The 22,942-nt window shown below is 40.3% G+C and overlaps 1 protein-coding gene across 13 annotated transcripts in view; it reads left to right on the top strand.

Moving 5' to 3' along the window:
• Nucleotides 1-22,942, top strand: part of CEP162 (centrosomal protein 162) — a 92,738-nt gene that overhangs the window by 52,250 nt on the left and 17,546 nt on the right. For 7 of the 13 annotated variants that reach the window (XM_038394857.2, XM_038394858.2, XM_043510610.1 and 4 more), the window contains 8 exons: nt 1,045-1,150; nt 2,957-3,083; nt 3,407-3,570; nt 5,251-5,355; nt 15,657-15,884; nt 17,420-18,090; nt 18,875-19,016; nt 19,439-19,537. In XM_038394857.2, coding sequence (XP_038250785.1) covers nt 1,045-1,150; nt 2,957-3,083; nt 3,407-3,570; nt 5,251-5,355; nt 15,657-15,884; nt 17,420-18,090; nt 18,875-19,016; nt 19,439-19,537 — 1,642 coding nt within the window. Of the gene's footprint in view, nt 1-1,044; nt 1,151-2,956; nt 3,084-3,406; nt 3,571-5,250; nt 5,356-15,656; nt 15,885-17,419; nt 18,091-18,874; nt 19,017-19,438; nt 19,549-22,942 lie in introns of all 13 variants that reach the window. The other 6 variants (XM_043510616.1, XM_043510615.1, XR_006279852.1 and 3 more) reach the window with 5 other exon arrangements.

Raw genomic sequence — 22,942 nt, 5'->3', positions numbered from 1 at the left:
AGACATATTCCAGGTCAGTATGAATCTCAGATCTTACCCAAATATCACACTGTCGCCAATCCTTAGTAAACTAACTAAAGGCTTATTAATAAAAGAAAAGAAGAGAGTTATAAATAGTTAATAAATCATACACAAACAAATGATTGCCAAGTCCTTATCAGGTTTGCAGCAGTGATGGAATAAACTGCTGGCATGTAAAGTCTCTCTGGTAACTCCCAAAAGATTGGAAGGTCCTCGGTTCATAGTTCAAAATGTTCCTTTTAGTTGTAAATCCACAGGCCAGAGAATTAAAGCAGGAAAGAGGCAACACAGAGATGTATCAGAGATCTTTTATTTTTTTTGCCATGTGCATGGAAGTCCCAAACAAAGCTCACAGCACCTGTATGTGGAAAGTTACTGGTCCAAGATTCAGCCCAGGATCATATGAGCATATCACATGCCCTTAACCTTTTTTACTTAAACGCTGGGTGGTGGCCATTGACTCCTTGCCATCTGAGGCATCCTCCAGAAGAGCCATCTGGACAGGATGAGTTTCTTCAATGGTCATTGTATGAGTTGAGTGTCCTTGCTAGGCCATCAACACACAGCTGTCTAGCCCTAATGTAAATTCGTTCTGAGGGGTGTCACCCAGGAATACAACACATGTGTAAGACATAAGTACATAGCCAATCTTCATAACTTCAGATACAATAATGATACATGCATGTAAACAAGATAATCATACTTAGCAAATCTTAACTTTTCCATTGACATCTGACAACAGTGATACAAACGGTCATCTTTCTTATATACAGCATCACAATCATCAAGTTAGCATTTATGAAGATGGATGGATTGGTATCTGATATCCCAGGAGTAATTTTGGGCTTTGTTTTACTTATGTATTTCAGTGCTTATTCTTTTTTTAATGATTTAAAAGAAATATTTGACAGAATTTGTAGAGATGATCCTTTCATAGGGAAACCACTGAATGTGTTAATGAAGCAGAAAGCTACATAAGATCACCAAACTGCATAATGTTCTCTTTTGTCATTGTTACATTAGAGAACAAATGGATAAAAATAACTTCCTGTCACAGTTAGAGCGGGATTCTAAACCAACAAGAAACCAGAGTTTCACAGAACTGATTTCAGAACTTCGAGTAGCACAGGTAAGTGGATTTTGTGTTCCAGAATTGTTTATCTGTTTAAATATTAATCTCTCTATGTAAAATAAATATATCCATTGATACCATAGATTTATTGTGTAAAGTAAAATTGGAAATTTTGTAGCATATTTCCTTATGCTAAAATGATGTACCATTTTATAATCTTTATTAAAAACCTGTCTTGCTTTAATACTTGAAAATAACATAAATGAAGAATCAATTGAACGCACAAAACTAGCCTCCAAAGATGCCTTTAGCCATTATCATCTCTGTGGGTGCTTCAGTGGTTATGCTGAAAAGTTCTATGAGAATGATGGCAGCCAGCAAGGTAGTATGCAGACATTTATAGGTGCACATTTTGTTGAGACACCAATAAAGAATGCATGCTAGTCTCAGGCAAGTTTAGTGCAGTGTTTAAGGAGTGTTTTTCAGTTAGGTTCTAGATGATAGCTGGAGGGCGGGTGCCTTTGCCAGTTCAGAATTTTGAACTGTTTCTGTATTCTGTAAGGGAAGAGTTTGCTCGTGTGATAGACAGCCAAAGATGTTATTCCTGAGAAGATAAATTTACAGATACAGGATACTCTCTGGATTTTCCAAAACCCTATTATTTGAACCTTTGCTTTATCCCTTCCTTGTCCAACAATAGAGCAAAGAGACCTCTGGCCAAAAGGGAGGCCATCCTTCTACTAAATAACTCCTGCACCAGTGCAGGAAGCCCTCTGTAGTCCTGCTGTAATGGGAGTGGGGCCCATGACAGCAGAGCTGCAGAGGGCTCCCTGCACAGCCAAAGCCTGTGGTCCTGACAGGACAGAGCCTAGTTCCAGCTGGGGTTCCCTGCTGTGCTCTCTCAAGACCACTATGCCTCTCTTCTCCCCCGCATGGGGCATCCTGTGCCTGCAATAATCAAGAAGGAGCAGCACAGGGAGCCCTCTGCAGCTCTGCCCTCATGGGAGGGAGTGAGCAAGGCTCCCTGCTCTCTCGATTATCCAAACTCCCCATTATCCGAATACCATCCATGTCCCCCATGCTATTCGTATAATCGACAGTATATGAGGGCAGATCTCCCATTTTAAATATGCAGAAGCTGAGGCAGGAAGATTGTCACTTTCTCAAAGCAAAGGAGGGAACAAGTCTCTCTGTTGGGTGGTCAGAGTGTGAGGCCACATCGCACTCAAAGGGAAAGACCTGGCATCTTGGAAGAAAACCAGTAGGTTGTAGAAAGAACCATATCCAGCCAGCAAATGTTCATAGATCTCAGAAGGAGGCATGTGGATTTCTGAGAAGCCAGCCTTCTCATTCATTTCCCTTTGGACTTGGGAAAGCAGGAGATCTAGAAGCAAATTGTTGTTTTGAAGGGTCTCCAAGAAGGCATAGCTGGAGTAGGCTAAAGGTTAGTACTCACTGATGCAAATGAACTAGACTGAAGTTTGGGAATGGGTTTATGTTCTTGATATATGTAAACTCATATTTTTTGCCATTGTGCCTAGACTAAAGTTTTTTCTTTAACTGTGGTCTACTTACACACTGAATCTGGATTGTTTGGCTTCTAAGACTGATCTAATAAGAGTCTGTTATGTTATAAGAGACCTCAGATTCAGCCTCTATTGTGTGACTAACTTCATATAGTCCTTCCTGCACTGTATCGTAGAAAGGATACTATCCAACATAGACAATCACATTGGCTGCTAAGGGACCAGTGCAGCAGCTGTGATTCATCTTATGATGGAGAAACACTAGTTACATTTTCTACAAAAAAAAAGTATGTTCTGCTGGTTTATTTTTCTTTACATGTTTTCTGTGAAAATTAAGAAGGAAGAAGCCAAATTGCAGGAAGAGATAAAACGGCTTAAGCAAGACAAACAAGCTCTTGAAGTAGATTTGGGACAAATGAGGAGAGAGAGAGATTTGGCAAAAGCCCAAATTGATTCTAATTCAGGTAAAGTACTCATTTGTGGAGGCTCTTATTCCAGTTAATAATTGGATAATTGCTCTTTACCTGTGTTTCACTAAATAAATGTATAACACTTAATTATTTGTAATACTTATTACAAATACAGGGCTTAAATAAATGTGATATAAATGTTTTTGAAATGCCCTTATATTTAAAAACTTAATTTGAGTCGCACCTTTAAATTTTAGTAAAGAAAAACTAGTGGCAAAGTGCCTGAAATGTATCTGAGAATGATGCAATATCTGACTGATAGCTTTGTTGCAGATTTCTAAGAGGACTATATTAAATCAAGTATTTTTGCCTTTTAGGTGAAAAATCTTATGAGATAAAGATTATAGAAGAATCATACAAACAGGAAATCAGTCTTTTGAAAAAGAGACTTCAATGGTATGCAGAAAATCAGGAGCTTTTGGATAGAGATGCAATTCGTCTTAAAGATGCAAAAGAAGAAATTGAGAAACTGAAACTACAGGTGATCACAACAGTTCAATGTTTATTTTTGTGAATTAGTATTTATAGAAATAGTGTCCATAGAATACAACTTGGTTCTTCAGTATGTTATCTATCATATTATAAGTGCAGTATTGGAATACATCAAAATCTTTTATTTAAATACTGAGGGCCTGATATGCAGAATGTACATTTATTATGTGTGAAATGGAGGATTTAGATGTATGAGAGCTTAAAACTGTTTTTATTTGCATTTGACACTTCAATGGCATTTCTGGAAATAATTCTAAATTGATAGTTCTTTAGGCCATGCAAATCTATTGACTAGGACTACCAGATAGGAGTTACGTTATTATATTAACATTTGAAAAACATACCATACTGTAGTGGTTAAAGTAGTGTTACCCAAAGTGCATGGCATGCATGCCTCAGAGGCTGAAGCTGTAGGGGACATGGACAGGCTTCTCAATCATTCTCCAGAGTCAGAGGAAGCTTTGTTTTCTTGAAAGAAAAGTAAGTCTCTAACTGTAATGGTTGAAAAGAAAACCTTTCAAAACATGAAACAAGTAAAACCAACGCAGAGAGCCTGAAACAGTATCTGTGTGAGTGTGAACTGCCCCATTTATATCAATGGATGCTAATTCAGATATCAGTGATACTATTTCCCTGCTCATGAATGCATGTAGAAAACAGAGTAAGTATTTTATTATAAATATCCCAAAGTGGGGGAGGAGGTTGCAAATTAAGATATATGTAGGCCTTTAACAACACATGGTAGGTGGGGAGGAGCTGTCACTATTGGTTTCATTTTCCTGAAAGTAGGCTCATTTTCAAACATTTGGGAAACACTGTAAGATTGCTCTCATTTGGATGAACAGTTTTGTGCATCAAAAGTTAAACATTACACTGAAGCATTATTATTATCCATGTTTTTAAAATAACATCCACCATTGATGCAGTAGATAATGGGAATGTGTGTTCATTTAACGGTCCAATATCTCTCTAGCAATGCATTGCAATATTAATATTAGGTGGAAGCTACAGATATTAGACTTGAACCTTGATGGCCAAATTTTCTCCTGTGACAGAGCTTTTCTTGGTGATGGAGAGAAAGGGGCGCATCAGGGAACTGGTTCTGACTCCCTGAACCTCAGAGACAGCCCACCTTAGACATAATTTAGAGCTGCTGCTGGGCATCTCTAAATTGCATCACTGAATGCAAAGCTGTGAATGCTTAAATTGTGCCCTTAACTGATCATACGTCAGTGGAAGACATCATAGCTTAGCTCTACCATACCACTTTCCCATTCCACCCACCTCCCATGTCAAAAGAGTGGGGGGGAAGAGGCTCAGGGCACAGACCTGGCAAAGATTTGCTCCCAGGGAGTTCCCTTCATAAGGGAATTCTCTGCTAGATCTCTGCAGCTTGGTTACAGTTCCGTTACCCCTATCTAGCACAAAGAGGCCATAGCCCAGCATGAGAATATAACTCAGAGACTTCTATCAGACAAACTATACTGATAACTAGGATAGACTTCTGCACTAGTCCTGTTCAAATATGGAGCTCTTTCATTATAGTTAATTTGAAATAATTAGGATATTTTAAATATTTTTTAATAATTTTAAAATATTTTCAACTGTGCTAATGAAGTGAACCTGTTGCATATACTTTTTGTAATGTACCACTGAATATGTTGGATAGGTTGATAATCTCAGAACTGAAGCTGGGAATCAGTCTGTGCAACAGAAGAAACGTTTAAAGGACAGAACAGCAGATGCAAAAAAAATTCAAGATCTTGAGCGACAAGTATGTAATAACGTTACTTTTCTCAATGTTTCATAGCTTTTGAAAAATACAGTAATGCTAACTGCTGCTGAGAGATCTTGGCAGAAATATCAAGATTAAACTTTGCGGTATTGGAAAAGTCTCATGATTAAAGTAAACATTTTTTGTCCTCATGGAACTGTCTTATCTTGACATTACAAATATTAATTAATTTATGAGAAATTGTTCTCATGCTGGGACAACCCTAAAAGTGATAGTATTTCAAGCAGCAACTTACTTTATCAGTACACTTCTGAATTCTTATTTCCATGTCTAAAGACTTTGTTTGAATATTTTCTTCCCCTCACACCTAGGATGAATGTTCTGGGGCCTACAGTGAAGTAATAATGGCGTTAGTCTGTTGCTTGGAGAGTGATTTGGATATCATATGACTAACATTGAGATCACGGTAGAATCAAATTAGTTGGCAAATAGGATGGGAGGGAAAAGGAAAAAGAGCCCAGAAAGCCATGAATATTTTGTTTTATATCGCCCTGAAATTTTAAAGTATCAAAAATGGAGGGAGCATTGAAGTAGTGTCCTTCTCTATCTAAAATAATCTGAGTATAAGAATAACCCCTTTAAATCAAAGGACATCTTAGAAAAAGATTGTTTAAATCAAACTACTAAACCCACACTGCAGTTAATGAGTCCTGTCTGACTATTTCAAAATCGAAAATAAATCCCTGTTCTTGCATTGGGGTTGTGGTGCGTGCCTGCTTGCGCATGTACCTCTGTATCTTCTTAAACATTCCAATAAAAGCCCTTGTGTCCTCTTTACAAATCTTCCCCCAGCAAATTGCCACCTTCATCTTTTTTAAATGAATGGTAATAAAGTAAGAAATAAGAGATTTTTAATTCAGAATCCAAGAAACTGCTTTTTGATATGGTCAATGTCTGACTGTTGATCACAGAAGTGTAATTATATTTTTTTAATAGATTCATAGATACTAAGGTCAGAAGGGACCATTCTGATCATCTAGTCTGACCTCCTGCACAGTGCAGGCCACAGAATCTCACCCACCCACTCCTATGAAAAACCTCACCCATGTCTGAGCTATTGAAGTCCTTAAATCATGGTTTAAAGACTTCAAGGAGCAGAGAAGCCTCCCTCAAGTCACCCATGCTACAGAGGAAGGTGAAAAACCTCCAGGGCCTCTCCAATCTGCCCTGGAGGAAAATTCCTTCCCGACCCCAAATATGGCAATCAGCTAAACCCTGAGCATATGGGCAAGAATCACCAGCCACATACTACAGAAAATTCTTTCCTGGGTAACTCAGATCCCATCCATCTAATATCCCATCTCAGGGGATTTGGCCTATTTACCCTGAATATTTAAAGATCAATTACTTACCAAAATCCCATTATCCCATCATACCATCTCCTCCATAAACTTATCAAGTAGAATCTTAAAACCAGATAGATCTTTTGCCCCCACTGCTTCCTTTGGGAGGCTATTCCAAAACTTCACTCCTCTGATGGTTAAAAACCTTCGTCTGATTTCAAGTCTAAACTTCCTGGTGGCCAGTTTATACCCATTTGTTCTTGTGTCCACATTGGTGCTGAGCTTAAATAATTCCTCTCCCTCTCCTGTATTTATCCCTCTGATATATTTATAGAGAGCAATCATATCTCCCCTCAACCTTCTTTTAGTTAGGCTAAACAAGCCAAGCTCCTTAAGTCTCCTTTCATAAGACAAGTTTTCCATTCCTCGGATCATCCTAGTAGCCCTTCTCTGTACCTGCTCCAGCTTGAATTCATCCTTTTTAAACATGGGAGACCAGAACTGCACACAGTATTCTAGGTAAGGTCTCACCAGTGCCTTGTATAACGGTACTAAAACCTCCTTATCCCTACTGGAAATGCCTCTCCTGATGCATCCCAAAACCGCATTAGCTTTTTTCACAGCCATATCACATTGGCAGCTCATAGTCATCCTATGATCAACCAATACTCCAAGGTCCTTCTCCTCTTCCATTACTTCTAATTGATGCGTCCCCAATTTATAACTAAAATTCTTGTTATTAATCCCTAAATGCATAACCTTACACTTCTCACTATTAAATTTCATCCTATTACTATTACTCCAGTTTACAAGGTCATCCAGATCCTCCTGTATAATATTCCGATCCTTCTCCGAATTGGCAATACCTCCCAGCTTTGTATCGTCTGCAGACTTTATTAGCACACTCCCACTTTTTGTGCCAAGGTCAGTAATAAAAAGATTAAATAAGATTGGTCCCAAAACTGATCCCTGAGGAACTCCACTGGTAACCTCCTTCCAACCTGACAGTTCTCCTTTCAGTAGGACCCGTTGCAGTCTCCCCTTTAACCAATTCCTTATCCACCTTTTGATGTTCATATTGATCCCCATCTTCTCCAATTTAACTAATAATTCCCCATGTGGCACGGTATCAAATGCCTTACTGAAATCTAGGTAAATTAGATCCACTGCATTTCCTTTATCTAAAAAATCTGTTACCTTTTCAAAAAAGGAGATTAGGTTGGTTTGGCACGATCTACCTTTTGTAAAACCATGTTGTATTATGTCCCATTTACCATTGACTTCAATGTCCTTAACTAATTTCTCCTTCAAAATTTTTTCCAGGACCTTGCATACTACAGGTGTCAAACTAACTGGCCTGTAGTTACCCGGATCACTTTTTTTTCCTTTCTTAAAAATAGGAACTATATTAGCAATTCTCCAATCATTCGGTACTACTCCTGAGTTTACAGATTCATTAAAAATTCTTGCTAATGGGCTTGCAATTTCAGGTGCCAATTCCTTTAATATTCTTGGATGAAGATTATCTGGGCCCCCCAATTTAGTCCCATTAAGCTGTTTCAGTTTCGCTTCTACCTCAGATATGGTAATATCTACCTCTATATCCTCATTCCCATTTGTCATGCTACCATTATCCCTAAGATCCTCTTTAGCCTTATTAAAGACTGAGGCAAAGTATTTGTTTAGATATTGGGCCATGCCTAGATTATCTTTAACCTCCACTCCATCCTCAGTGTTAAGCGGCCCCACTTCTTCTTTCTTAGTTTTCTTCTTTTTTATATGGCTATAGAACCTTTTACTATTGGTTTTAATTCCCTTTGCAAGGTCCAACTCTACTCGACTTTTAGCCCGTCTCATTTTATCCCTACATGTTCTGACCTCAATTAGGTAGCTTTCCTTGCTGATCCCTCCCATCTTCCACTCCCTGTATGCTTTCTGCTTCTTCTTAATCACCTCTCTAAGATGCTTACTCATCCAGCTTGGTCTACAACTCCTTCCTATGAATTTTTTCCCCTTTCTTGGGATACAGGCTTCCGATAGCTTCTGCAGCTTTGATTTAAAGTAATCCCAGGCCTCCTCTACCTTTACATCCATAAATTCTTCAGTACAATCCACTTCCCTAACTAATTTCCTTAATTTTTGAAAGTCAGCCCTTTTGAAATCAAAAACCTTAGTTGCAGATTTATTTTTGTTAATCCTCCCATTTAGTTTGAACTGAATTAGCTCATGATCACTTGAGCCAAGATTGTCCCCTACAACCATTTCTTCTATGAGGTCCTCGCTACTCACCAAAATTAAATCTAAAATGGCATCTCCTCTAGTCGGTTCAGCAACTACTTGATGAAGGAATCCATCAGCTATCGCATCTAGGAAAATCTGAGCCCTATTATTATTACTAGCACTGGTCCTCCAGTCTATATCTGGGAAGTTAGTCTCCCATGATCACGCAGTTTCCATTAGTATTTACTTTATTAAAGACATTAAAAAGGGCTCTATCCATATCCAAATTAGATCCCGGAGGTCTATAGCACACCCCAAGCACTATCGTAGGAGAGGCTTTACTCGTTTTCTTCCCCAATGTAATTTTTGCCCACACGGACTCTGTCTTATCCATTGCATCGCTTCTTATTTCTTTACATTCTACCTCATCATTGATATACAATGCTACTCCACCACCTTTACCTTTATTTCTGTCTTTCCTAAACAGCACATACCCTTCAATACCTGTAGTCCAGTCATGACTACTATTCCACCATGTTTCTGTTATCCCTAGAATATCTGGTTTCATTTCCTGCACCAGTAGCTCTAGTTCCTCCATTTTGTTACCTAGGCTCCTCGCATTGGTGTATAAACATCTTAATTTTTGCTGTTTGGCCTCGCTCACATTTTGTACCCTATTAGGCACAGTCATTCTACAGCCAGTATAGCCTATTAGACTAGTATCCACACCGCCCTCGCTCCTTATATACATTCTCCTACCCATGGCTGTATCCTTTCTTACTTCATCTTCTTCCCTCTCAATGCTAAAATCTGGCGTGGAGATTTCCTGGACGTCTCCCATCCATCTCCCCCTAATTCCTAGTTTAAAGCTCTCTTTATCAGTTGTGCCAGCCTCGATCCTAGAAGTCTATTTCCTTCCCTACTCAGATGAAGTCCATCCCGAGAGAACTGTCCTCTGTCCGTGAATGCCTCCCAGTGGCCATACATCCCAAAGCCCTTCTTTTAGCACCACTGCCTAAGCCATCTGTTGACAGTCATAATCTTGTCAGACCTTTGTTGCCCTTCTCTAGGAACAGGAAGGATCCCGCTAAAGATCACCTGAGCCTCAATTTCCTTAAGCGTCTTCCCCAGCCTAGCATAGTCTCCCTTAATACTTTCCAGCGAGAATCTAGCCGTATCATTTGTTCCCACATGAAGGATAATTAGGGGATTCTTTCCCGCTCCCTTTAGGATCCTTTTCAACCTCAGGTCTACATCCCGTATCTTAGCACCCGGAAGACAGCACACCCTTCTATTCTCTGGATCAGCTCTAGTTACAGGCCTGTCTATTCTTCTCAATAAAGAGTCACCTATCACATAGACCTGCCTTTTGCTGGTGACAGTGCTATTCTCCAGTCTCTCCCCTGTTCCCTCTGGGTGCAAGTTCTTTCCATTCCTATTTTCCCTTATTATTTTCTTCAACCCATCCTGTATCCTCCTGGGGCTCCTATTTGGTGTAGTCTCCCTTGACTCTTCTGCTTTTCCTATAGGACTAGCCTCTCTTCTCTTCTTCCTTACCCTTCCACCTTCAACAAGTACCTGCTGAGCCCCTTCTTCATTTTCCAACTCTGCAAACCTGTTCCTAAGCTCTATTTCTCCTTCACTAGCCCGTCTTTTCCTCTGCCTGGTTCTTTGAGTCACATGTTTCTACTGACCACTTTCCTCACCCAGTCTCCCCTCAAAATTCCCCAGCCCTGCTTCCATCTGTGAGTCTGAGCTTTTCCCTTCAGATACCTCATATCTTTGCTCCATCATCTGCTCAAACCCCTAAATAAAAATTTATCCTATGGCATTTTTCTCTAGATATAAATGTTAAGGGTTGAAAGTACACTGGTGGTAATGCCTTCACATAAATAACTCTGTGAAATGTTTTCCTTCAAATGCTTCTCTGTATACATTCCACTGATTGTGTACGTGCAACCAGTGCCCTGTAGTGCCTGCTGGTGGCCACTCTTTGTACCTTGTGGGTCCTCATGCTAACCAAAGGCATAAATGGCAGGGCCAAGCCCAACTTTGGCAATTCCTTCTCTGGCTACAATTTGGAATTTGCAGTGTTCATGTTACCTCTTCTTATGTAAATAGTTAATTATAGATAGTTAGGTACTTAGTAGTTAATCATTAATGTTAGAGATTTTGTAGTGTTTCCTTTCTTCCCTTTAGAAGGAAACTTGGTTGTTTGTTTTTGCTTCAGGGTTAGTGGCTTATCCTGGTACCAAGACTATCTCTTCACTGCAGAGTTAACTTAGGCCATGTCTACACTACCACTTCTGTTGGTATAACTTATGTTGCTCAGGGGCATGAAAAAATGCCCCCCTCCCCCCAGTGATATAAGTTACACTGACAGAAGCGCTGGTGTGGACAGCGCTATGTCGGTGGGAGAAGCTCTCCCACCAACGCAGCTACCACTGCTCGTGGAGGTGGTTTTATTATGTCAACAGGAGAGCTCTCTCCCGCCAGCTACACAAGTGATCTTACAGTAGCACAGCTGCATTGGTACAGCTGTGCCGCTGTAAGCTCGCTAATGCAGACATGCCTTTAGGTTCTTTCTTCGGTGTTATCCCTTTCTGTCCACACACAAAATACATTTACCTGCATTTGGTGGTGCTTTAAACCCAGTCGGTCTGGTCTAGATAGGGGAATAGGCTAGAAGTGGCTCTCAACCTTTTCAGACTACTGTATTTCTTTCAGAAATCTGATTTATGTTGCATACCCCAAGTTTCACTTAACTTAAAAACTAATTGCTTACAAAATCAGACATAAAAATACAAAAGTGTCACAATACAATATTACTGAAAAATGGATTATTCTCACTTTTACCATATAATTATAAAAGAAATCAATTGGAATATAAATATTGTACTTGCATTTCAGTGTATAGTATATCGTGCAGTATAAACTAGTCATTGACTGTATGAAATTTTAGTTTGTACTGTCTTAAGAGCGGCCATACTTGGTGAGACCAATGGTCCATCTTGTCTCCTGTCTTCTTGGCCGTTGCCAATGCCAGGTGCTTCCGACTTAGCTAGTTCTTTTTATGTAGCCTGTTCTAAACTAGGCAAATGTCGAGATGAGTTGATGTACCTACTGGAAGACCTTTGTGTGCCCCCAGGGGTACGTGTACCCCTGATTGAGAACCACTGAGCTAGAGCTTGGGTGCTGCTTTCACTTTGTAGTGAGCACACCAGCTAGATCACTTGAGTGCTGATACTCCTCTAGTGCCTTCTCAGAATCCCCCCTTTGTGCCCAGAGAATAGACAAGTTCTCCCGCAATTCACTGAGAGAGAATCTGAGTGTAGCTCAGTTTACTGAAGTACAGAGAACTAAGAAATATGCCTCCAGAAGTCAGAGCAATTTACCTGAGTGAGTGAAGCACCAGTGAGGACACAGTAATTCAGATATGGCTTTAGTGTGGCTGTTCACAGCCAGGCTGGGCTAACTTAGGTGCTCATCCGAGGTGCTGATGACCCAAGTAAACTTTTTAGTGATGACAATGCCCTGTGACTGAACATACATCTCCAGGCTTTAATAATTGTTCTTTTTGTAAAGCCAAACTTTCTCTTAATGATTCAGTTGCTTGCATACCAAATACTGGCTGTGTTTGGGTGAGGGGCACATTAGAAAGAGAGGGATGTGCCTTCTATAAATCAGTTTCTAGGACGGGGTGGGCGAACTTTTTGGCCCTAGGGCCACATCAGGGTTGCAAAACAGTATGGAGGGCTGAGTGGAGAAGGCTGTGCCTCCCACTTCCCGCCCCCTGACTGCCCCCATCAAAACTCCCGACCCATCCAACCCCCCCTGCTCCTTATCCCCTGACTGCCCCCTCCTGGGACCCCCTGCCCCTAACCGCCCCCCTGGGACCCTACCCCGTTTCCAACCCCCCTGCTCACTGTCCCGCCTCCTATCCACACCCCCGCCTCCTGACATGCCACCCGGGACCCCCGACCCATCCAATCCCCCTCCACTCTTTGTCCCCTGACCGCCCCCTCCGTGGACCCCCATCCCTAACTGCTCCTCACCCCCATCCAACCCTCCCCGCTTCCTGTCTTCCCCCCGGGATCCCTCGACCCCTCTGGGACACCACCGTTTATCAACCCCCCCCCACTCTCTGTCTCCTGACTGCCTCCGCCCCATCCAGCCATCCCCTGACTGCCCCCAGGACTTCCTGCCCCTTATCCTATCCTCCCTGCTCCCTTACCACACCATTCAGAACAGCAGGACAGGCTTATTGGAAAGCTGTGCTGCCCACACATGGCATGGCTGCGGGGGAGGGAGGACAGCGCGGGAGGTGCTGGGGACTAACCTCCCTGTCTGAGAGCTCAGGGACCGGGCAGGATAGGCCCGCGGACCATAGTTTGCCCACCTCTGTTCTAGGAGAACCCAGAAAGCTAGGGAGCTTTGTTGGAAAATATTCCTTTTGGAGAGTATAATGCATCCCTCTTCAGATCCTGGGATGCCTGTGGCATAAACCTCTGAGCACTCATCATCTAAAAGTGCTCCACATGTGGACCTGAAGTTCCTACTCCTGAAGATCCATTGTCCTTGCCTGGTAAAATCTCGGGACAGAGAGAGGAAAGAGCCCAGAGGGGGATGAGTTCTAAGTCAAGCCATAAATCTTCTCAAGCCTCAGACAGAGTAGCCCAAGGCCCAAAATGGGTATGCTGTCCCAACCTCTCAGCACCAAGGACCCCAGTACCATTGTCTACCCTAGTACCAATGTTATCTACTCATCTGTCTTCGGTATCACTCTATTCCATACCAAAGTCCTGTGTGATGTCAAAAGACCTACTGGTCTCTTTGGTATCGGACACGCCTCTATTAGCCTTCATGAAGGAGCTTAACCCCAAGTACCAACCACTGCTCCTATACCAGAACCAAGTATATCAACACTTTATCCAGAGCAGAGTTTGAGGGCAGTCCAGGCACACCTGATGGCACAGTTTCTTCTCTCCAGAAGGACGATTCATTTTTGTCAGACTCTGAGGGAGGTAGGGAAGTTTCACTTTCTCTAGGGGTCTAAATATTCATGTTAGTAAACATCCAAGGAGGACTTGAGGGCAGAGTCTTATTACAATAGAAGTAGAAGTTCAAAGTCATGGGTTTCGCATTCATTCATTAATGAATGTTTCTTGGAGCCACTAGTCCTGGAATCCCCAAAGGGAGAGGCAATCCTTGTTTTAGTCTGAAGTGGTACACTGGATCTGGTCCAAGAGGTGAATCTAGCTGAACTGCACTGTAATAGCAACCATAATGTAATTAAATTTAACATCATTGTAAGGTAGAGAAAACCAAAGAAACCCACCACAGTAGCATTTTAACTTAAAAAAGTCCACAAAAATGAGGAAGCTAGTTAAATGGAAACTAAAAGGCACAGTCACAAGATTGAAATGCCTGCAAGCAGCATGGAAACTTCTTAAAAACAACAGAGGCTCAAACTAAATGTATTCCTCAAATTTAAAAAAACAGTAAGAGGACCAAAAAATGCCACCATGGCTAAACAGAGTAAAAGAGGCAGTTTGATACAAAAAGACATCCTTTAAAAGTTGGAAGTCAAATCCAATATTGCACAGTTCCATCATCTTCCTCTCACCCTTCTCCTAACCAGATACTGCTTGTTAATCACCCTCAGTGGAATACAATAGGTATCATCACTCAAAGAAGAACAGGAGGAGGCTACATACCTGTAATTGAAGTTTCTTCAGGATATGTGGTCCCTATCTGTATTGCAGTCCCACCCTTCTTCCCCTTTACTGCGGATCTATTTGATTTGTGGTGGTGAATCACACCATACCCCACCCTTACTTGCCTCACATGAAACTATGACATGGAGCAAGGGCGCATGCGTGGACTAACCGACACTACTACTTTCAAAATGTCCAACTCCAGACACATGGCACGTGTATAACCTTCAGTGGAATTCAGATAGGGAGCACACATCTCAAAGAACGCCAGTCACATATAGGAAACCCCCTCTTAGAAACCATTAGACAAGGGATAGATAAAAAGACAGAAAATATATAATATAAAATCCATGGTATGCCCACTAGTTGAATACTACTTGCAGTTCTGGTAGCCCCATCAAAAAAGATATATTAGAACTGGAAAAAGTACAAAGAAGGGCAACAAAAATGGTATGGAATAGCCTCCATACAAAGAGAGATTTAAAAGACTGGTACTGTTCAGTTTAGAAAAAAGATGACAAAAGGGGGATATGATTGAGGTTTATAAAATCATGAGTAATGTGGAGAAAGTGAATAAGGAAGTGTTGTTTACCTCCTCACATAATACAAGAACCAGGTGGACGCTCAATGAAATTAATAGGCATCAGGTTGAAAACAAATATAAGGAAGTACTTCTTCACACAATGCAAAGTCAGCCTGTGTGATTCATTACCAAGGGATGTTGTGAAGGCCAAATGTATTACTGGGTTCAAAAAAGAATTAGATAAGTTCATGGAGGATAGGGCCATCAATAGCTATTAGCGAACATGGTTAGGGATGCAACTCCATGCTCTGAGTGCACCTAAACTGGGACTGGATGACAGGGGATGGATCACTGAATAATTGTACCTTTCTGTTCATTCCCTCTGAAGCATCTGGCACTGGCCATTGTTGGAAGATACTCGGGCAAAAGGGACCATGGATCTGTTCTACTATGACCATTCTTATGTTCTTATTGACGGTGAAAACCACAATATTTATTTATCAAATCTCTATTTAACGAGTTATATTTTTTTGACAGATTAAAGAAATGGAAACAATTCTAAAAAGAAGGCATCCAAATTCTTTGCCTGCTTTGATATATGCTGCTGCTGCAGCATCTGAGGGAGGTGGTGACATTTCGGCTAAATCCAATACAATTGATTTCCTGGAAAGAAGAATAAAAAAGTTAGAAACAGAACTTGAGGGTAAAGATGATGAAGCTAAAAAAAGTCTACGTGCTATGGAACAACAGTTTCAAAAAATAAAGGTAACTTTAACTTAAGGCTATCAGCATCAGGCCCTTAAGTTGAGTGGCAGTTTATTCCACAGGTAGTGAAAAGAGGTTCTACTGAATGTAAGGGTATCTGTCTCTAAGTATTAGCATTGCAAATTGAAGGAAAAGATAACATTTGGGGAATATTTTGGGGCCAGAAATTTCAAAGCTTTGTGCATTTAAAATATAGTCATGTAAAAGCATTTTGAAACTGACAGAGGAGGAATTAAACTTGCAGGAGAGATTGCTTGGGTCTTCTTAAAAAATCTTTCATAAATAGAGGAAGGATACTTGTGTCCTACAGGATACAGAGAGGAGGTGCACACATACTGAGCTGCACACACAAGCGAAGTAAGTGTGCGGGCAGCAGTGACACAGTCCACTTACAAATTGCAGTCTCTTCTGCATGTTGAGTCAGAATCCGTGCCCCCACCTTTTTCTTCATGGATGTCCAGGACAGAGAATTGTTAAGTTGGGGGTTCATGGCCTGGGGATTCTTGCAGAAACTGTCCTGGGCCCTGATTTGCAGCATGAAAAGTAGGTGTTAGGTTGCCATTGCCCAGGAAAACTTATACTTCTGCCAGGATCTTGGCACCATTTCTGAAATCCTGTGTTGGGAAGTCTTGCTGGTATGGCAGTGGGCTCTGTTCCACAAGACCTGTTTTGGTCGCTGCTTACCTAGCAGGAAAGGAGAACATGGAAAGACTGAATCAGCTGGAGATAGACCCCTTTTGAGTAAACCTTAGCACTCACCTGAATGAGAAATTACCAGTCTTCTGCTTGTGACACCGGGAGAAGAAAATGTGTTGCTAAGGTTTGCCTTCTCCATCCAATTGAGAGCTTCCTTGTGTATCTATCTACTAGTACCTCTGAAACAGAATGTCCTGACAGAGCTCAGGAGAGACAAGGGTTTAATGATCTTGATTACCCCATACACACCCAGATGGCAAGGATCATCTTTTTGTTCTGTTTGTACGTTCTTGTCCATTATATGGGTCCCTAAGGATATGGCTGTGGGCAGTCCCATCACAAACTATTAAATATTTACAACGTGGAAACTAGCAACAGTTAAAATGCTATGTTTAACAAAAATATTAAATGCTCTGAATTTCTTAGTGAGCCAACGTGTTCTTAAGGTTAAACTGAGAATGGAATGTTAATTTGTCTGTTCAGACTGATAGCTGAATAGAATAATCCAGCACAATAATACAACGGGAAATGCTCATTTTCCTAATAATTGGCTTTCATTATTTATTCTCTTTCTAACTGTTATAAGGTGCCCATTTATCCTTACTAAAAATAGTTCCTTAGTTTGCTGATATACTGTGCTTTTTTGTTGCAGGTAGTCTTAATGAGTTATTACATTCATGAGGCTGCTTTCTGAACTACTTAATTTATAGTGTTGTAAATATTACTGGTTTTGTTGTATATAATGTGTTAAACATTTACTTAAGGTGCTTAATCCCTTAATTTATACAAAAAAGAGGGAGTAATAGATATGCAACTCTGTAAATTGCTGTTTTTCCCAGCTTCAGTATGAGCAAAGACTTGTAGAGCTTGAAGAACTCCTTGCCTATAAATTGATGAATGAACCACAAAAACTGCATAACAGCAAAGCCAGTTTTACAGCAATTGAGCAAGAACTTCGTAGTGTAAAGGAGAACCATCAGATCACAGTAAAAAATCTTCAAACAGAAGTTGAAAATCTTAAAAATCAGAACTCCCAGTTAGAACTCAAAAAATGTGAAAGAGATGATGAAGACTTACAATCAATAGAATACCAAGTGGAACAAGCTCATGCTAAAGCGAGGTTGGTAAGACTAAATCAAGAATTAATCACCAAAAGCAGAGAGATACAGGACCTAACAAAAACTGTGGAGAGACTTCAAAAAGAGAGGAGGATGATGTTGTCAAATCATAACTCAAGTGACAAAACTGACAATAAGGAAAAGTCTACAGAAATTTTGAAAAAGGATATTTTAGCAACAAGTAAAAGGAATGTCAGTACCAGTGAACCCTTCCCAGACACTCTTGATGATAAAATATACCAGCCACATAACTTTGCCGATTCCCATATTTCAGAAGTTCTGCAAGAAAATGCAAGGTTAAAAGATGAGCTAGAAAGACTGTCTCTAGAAATGAGCCAGCAGAGAGTGAAGTCTCAGGCAGCACTGGCTTATTCTGAAAGTAACATACGAAGGTAAAACAGTCATCTATGCATTTATTAAAACATTGGAGTCTTGGTGGGAGATCAGTAATGATACAGTGCCTTTTGACAAATAGATCACATGTATGAATCCAGCTCACATTAGTAATGACCTAAAAGCTGCTACCTTCTCATGCTACCGTCTAACTTAGTTGGTGTTTTCTCTACACGTATTCATAGTCAAGTGTACACGTGTCACAAAAATTGCCACCTAAATTGGCACTAATTGGCATCTTTCTGGTCATAGATGACTGGATAAAATTGATGCTTTTGAATGGATGAGAATGTGAGGCAAAGTGTGCTTCCCTCATGGGAGTCCTTACCCTCATTTAGGAACAATACGATGAGAAGAGGACTTAGGTCTTCTATGTAGCATAGCACTGCTATTAAGCCCTCAGGCAGGTCCAGATGAGTGCTTTTTAATAAATCTAGAATTTGTTATGGCTTTGAGTAAGAACAAGGTTATTTAATATAAATTGTTGCAGCATGGATGCCTTTGTCTTTTCATCTAATAGTGTAATACTAATATTTATGCCCCAAATCTTCAAAATTAGACACATGCATAATTTCATATACAGTTACCAAAATTGTGGGTGCAGTTGGAGTAAATGCACACACATGGTGTTTGCATATACAATCTTCGTAACTTCTAAGAAATGAAGCGTGTGCAATTTTGAAGTTATGGGGCCTATAATTTAATTATTTTAAATGTATAAGCATATATAATTTTGTTGCTACAATTTTGGGGAACAGCTATATTTATAGCTTTCTTTTACAGGACAAAGGAAGATACAGCAGAATACATTGCAGCTCTAAGAGCATCCCATCAGAGAGAAGTAGAGAAAATTCTTTGTCAGCATGCAGTGGAACATTCTGCTTCTAAAGTAGCTGAACTAAATAGCAAAATTTCAAGACAAGAAGTAAAATAAAACAGTTATACACCTATTGTCCTAATGAATGTTAAGAGTTATTAACTATGACTTTAACAGAAAATGGTCAAAATCTGTGATGATTTAGAAATTAAATATTTTTAAAATAAGTCCCATTTCTGAAAGAATATGACATTCTCAACAAATATATGTATATTACTTAATAAAAATGTAGAGAATATACAGGGCATAAAGATATGATATGATGGAAATATTTTAAATTCAAATCCAGTACACAACCAATTAACTGCATAACTATTGGCTTTTGTACAATACAATTACTATTAATATTAAGATTCAAGAAATGCTTTCATATATTTTAATTCTAAGATTCAAGAATTGATTTTATGTATTACTTTGAAGGTTTTAAAATCTGTCAGTGTTAATGAGAAATATTTAAAATATTTCCTTAGATCTTAATAAGACATCTACAAGAACAAGTTAATGAGCTGCACAGAGATCAAGAGGCCCTTGCAGTTTCACAAACGCGAGAGGAAATCTTGCAAAAAGAGGTAAATGAAAGGTTTGTTGTGATTTTTTTTCAATTTTGAGCTATCTGATTATAAAAGCAGGAAATCTTTTGTTTTATTTTTAAAAGATTTTTATTATTTCCAATAATATAAAATGAAAGCGGCCTGCAAAAATCCAAGCTTGTGTCCACTTTACCTTACCTTAGTCCATCCCGTGTTTTGCTGCACATTGGGTTACCCACATTTGCCATCCTTGCCTGTCAACTGCCCTTCTCTCCAAATCTTCCCATTTCATGTGGAGGTGCTTGGTGTCATTCAGAACTGTTCATTTCCATGTTGTTTGTGGATTTCCTCTCTTTCTTCTTGCGTTTTCTGGCTTTCATTCAAGGGCGGTATTTGGTAAGCGTTCTTTTTCCATTCTCAGCACACATCCCAGCTACTGTCATCTTTTGTAGATTATTTGTGAGAGGGTGCCTTGTTCAGTAATTTTTCTGACTTCTTCATTTATCTTCCTATCTCTATATGTTATTCCCAATATTCTTCTCAGTCTTCTCAGACTTCTCATCTTCTTTGTGATGAAAGGTATCCAGCTTTTGCGCTTCTTTCTTGGTAAGTTGCCATGTCTCACTGCTGTATGTTGTGATGGCGATGACAATTGCTTTGTACATGTTCAGTTTGGTCTTGAGGGAGATGTTTTTGAGTTGCCAGATGTTTTTGAGTCTTCCAAATGCAGCGTTTGCCTTCCTGATTCTTCTTCTTCTTTCCTTGGAACTAGTACCATCTTGGCTGATGGTATTTCCAAGATATGTAACATTGTCCACTTTCTCTAGATGCTCTTTTTCAATTTTGATTTCTGTCCCTATAGTCCCCATTAACATGACTTTACATTTCTTTGCATTGTATTTCAAACCCATCTTCTTCATTACTTTGTTTACTTGGTTTGTGCATTTTTGTAGTCCATTGGCATCTTCATTGATAAGAGCGATGTAGTCAGCAAAGTCTAGATCATATAGCCTTGAATTGTTCCATTTTAGGCCATATGTACCACGGTCGCATTGTTTTAACACATAGTTGAGGACGAGCATAAACAAAAAAAGGAGACAGGACATACCCCTGCCTTACACCGGTCTTGATGCTGAATAGCTTAGTCAATCCATTTTCCATTTTAATGCAGCATTTTGAGTTGGCATAGAATGCCTGCATAATGTTAATTTTGTTGGAATTCCATATTGTTCCACAATTTTCCACATTGTTTCTCTGTTTAGCAAATGCCTTTTAAAAGTCCACAGAATTGATGGCAAGACTGCCTTGGAATTCAGTTGTGTTCTCAGTAATCAATCTCAGGGTGAAAATAGCATCTGTGCACGATCTCCCTTGTCTAAATCCAAATTGTTGTTCATGTACGATGGTATCCATCTTTCCTTTCATTCTGTTCAGGAGGACTGCTGCTAATACTTTTCCTGTGACAGATAGACGTGTTACTCCCTCCAGTTTGAACAATTGTTTAGATTACCTTTCTTTGGTAACTTGATTATGCTACCGAGGGTCCACTCTTCTGGCACTTTCTCCTCTGTCCATATTTTGTTGCACAGCGAACAGATGACTGATTCCACGTCCACTTTAGGTCTTGGTAAATTAAGTTGGTTAGAATTAAGTTTAATAATTGCTCTGTATCTTTGTGAATTTTAATTGGTTGGGATAGGATAGGTATTTATGTGAGCAAAGAAGCAGAACATGCCACAGAAAAATTAACTTACATAATGCTTGTCCATTTCACTTTGGTCTCTAGTACTTGATTCTGTGAAATCATGATTAGAAGTGACTGATGTGTGTGAAAACTGCTCCATTGTGATGATTCAGATGCAATTAATTTTTTAAGAGGCTGGTGGTTTGTTGTTTTTTAACTAAGTGGGAAGAGAAATTTACTGGACAGTCAGATAATATACATTTTTAATAGACTCCTTCCCATATAAAGATACTATAATTTGTTGTTTTTAATAGAGATTAAAATTTGACTATCTCAGAGATTTTACAGAAAACTCTATTAGGTCACCTAGTACAGTGCTTCCCAAAGTGTGAGCCAGGGCTCCTTTGGGGAACCACAAAGAATTCATGGGGAAGCCACAAATGTTTGGGAAAAGATTTTAATTGATATGCCTGCTTTTTTTTTTCTAATTAAGAGATTATTAAACTAGGCCTAAAAATTACCTGCATCTTATCTATGGGCCTGTGTCTTATGTAGCTGCTGCTGCCAGATTGTGAGCCTCTTTGCCCTCCATTCCTGCTGGGGAAAGTGTTCATCAGGAAGCCTCTCGGCTATAAAGGCCCTGCTGGAGCAGAAGGCAAAGACAGTCTTCCACTGCTGTCAGCAACTTCATCAGCACATATGGATGGGGGGAAAGGGGCTGAGGGATAGACGGGCATCTTATCTTCCTCATGGAATGATTTTTACCAAGTTCTAAGCCTACATGTAGCAAACGTTTGGCTGAAGATCGTGGTTTTAATAAAGTTAAACAGAAATGGATGAAAAGTAGACAATACAATAATTACATGATGTTTTGGTTTTTGTGTCTCAGTATTACTGTGGAAAGTCCACAGTCACAATGTGATGTCTGTTTGCATACATTAATGAATGAAAGTGTGAGGCCAGGGAAACTACAAAGACATTTAGCACCCAAACACCCAGAATTTGTAAATGAGAGCTGCACCTTGTTTTCCTTCAGAAACCAACAGAATTGAAGTGGCAAACAAAAAGTCATGTCTAAAGAAGCAACTATTCTTCTTCGAGTGCTTGTTCATGTCCATTCCACATTAGGTGTGTACGTGCTGTGTGCACGAGCATCGGAAACTTTTTTCCCCTTTGCGGCTCCCGGCAGGGGGCCCCCTGAGTGACGCCACTGCACTGTACATATATACCCCTGCCACCTGACCCCCTCCAGTTCCTTCTTACCGTCCATGGCGGCATTGGAACAGAATTAGATAGCTGTTATCAGTTAGTTAGCATACCTTTGTTGTGGACATTTAAGTGATTAGGTGCTTGGAGGCTTCCAGCACCCGCCCCAGGCCACAGGGCGTGCCGCAGGCCCACGGGTTTAAGGCTTGTGCCATGTGCCGCAAGCCTATGCCAGTTAGTGACCCCCACGACTCGTATCTACATTGCCTGGGGGAAGAGCATCAAACTGAGCGGTGTAAGATTTGCAAGGCGTTCAAGCCAAGAACAAAGAAAGAAAGACTTTCGTTTGCAGTGGTTGTTGATGGAAGCTGCATTGCAGCCACCAGGCCCGGAGCGCCCAACGTCAGCTCCAGCTTCCTCGGTGCGTAGTGCCCCGGAGCAGTCGAGAGACCCGGCACTGGCTAAACACCAAAAGCTGTCTGCCCCAGAGCACCAGACTAGGCCCCGGCACTGCTCATCCTCCCAGGTGCGGCCCACAATGCAGCAAAAGGAAG

Source organism: Dermochelys coriacea, chromosome 3 (genome assembly GCF_009764565.3).
Source record: "Dermochelys coriacea isolate rDerCor1 chromosome 3, rDerCor1.pri.v4, whole genome shotgun sequence".
Lineage (NCBI taxonomy): Eukaryota > Metazoa > Chordata > Testudines > Dermochelyidae > Dermochelys > Dermochelys coriacea.
This window is presented reverse-complemented; position numbering and strand designations above follow the sequence as displayed.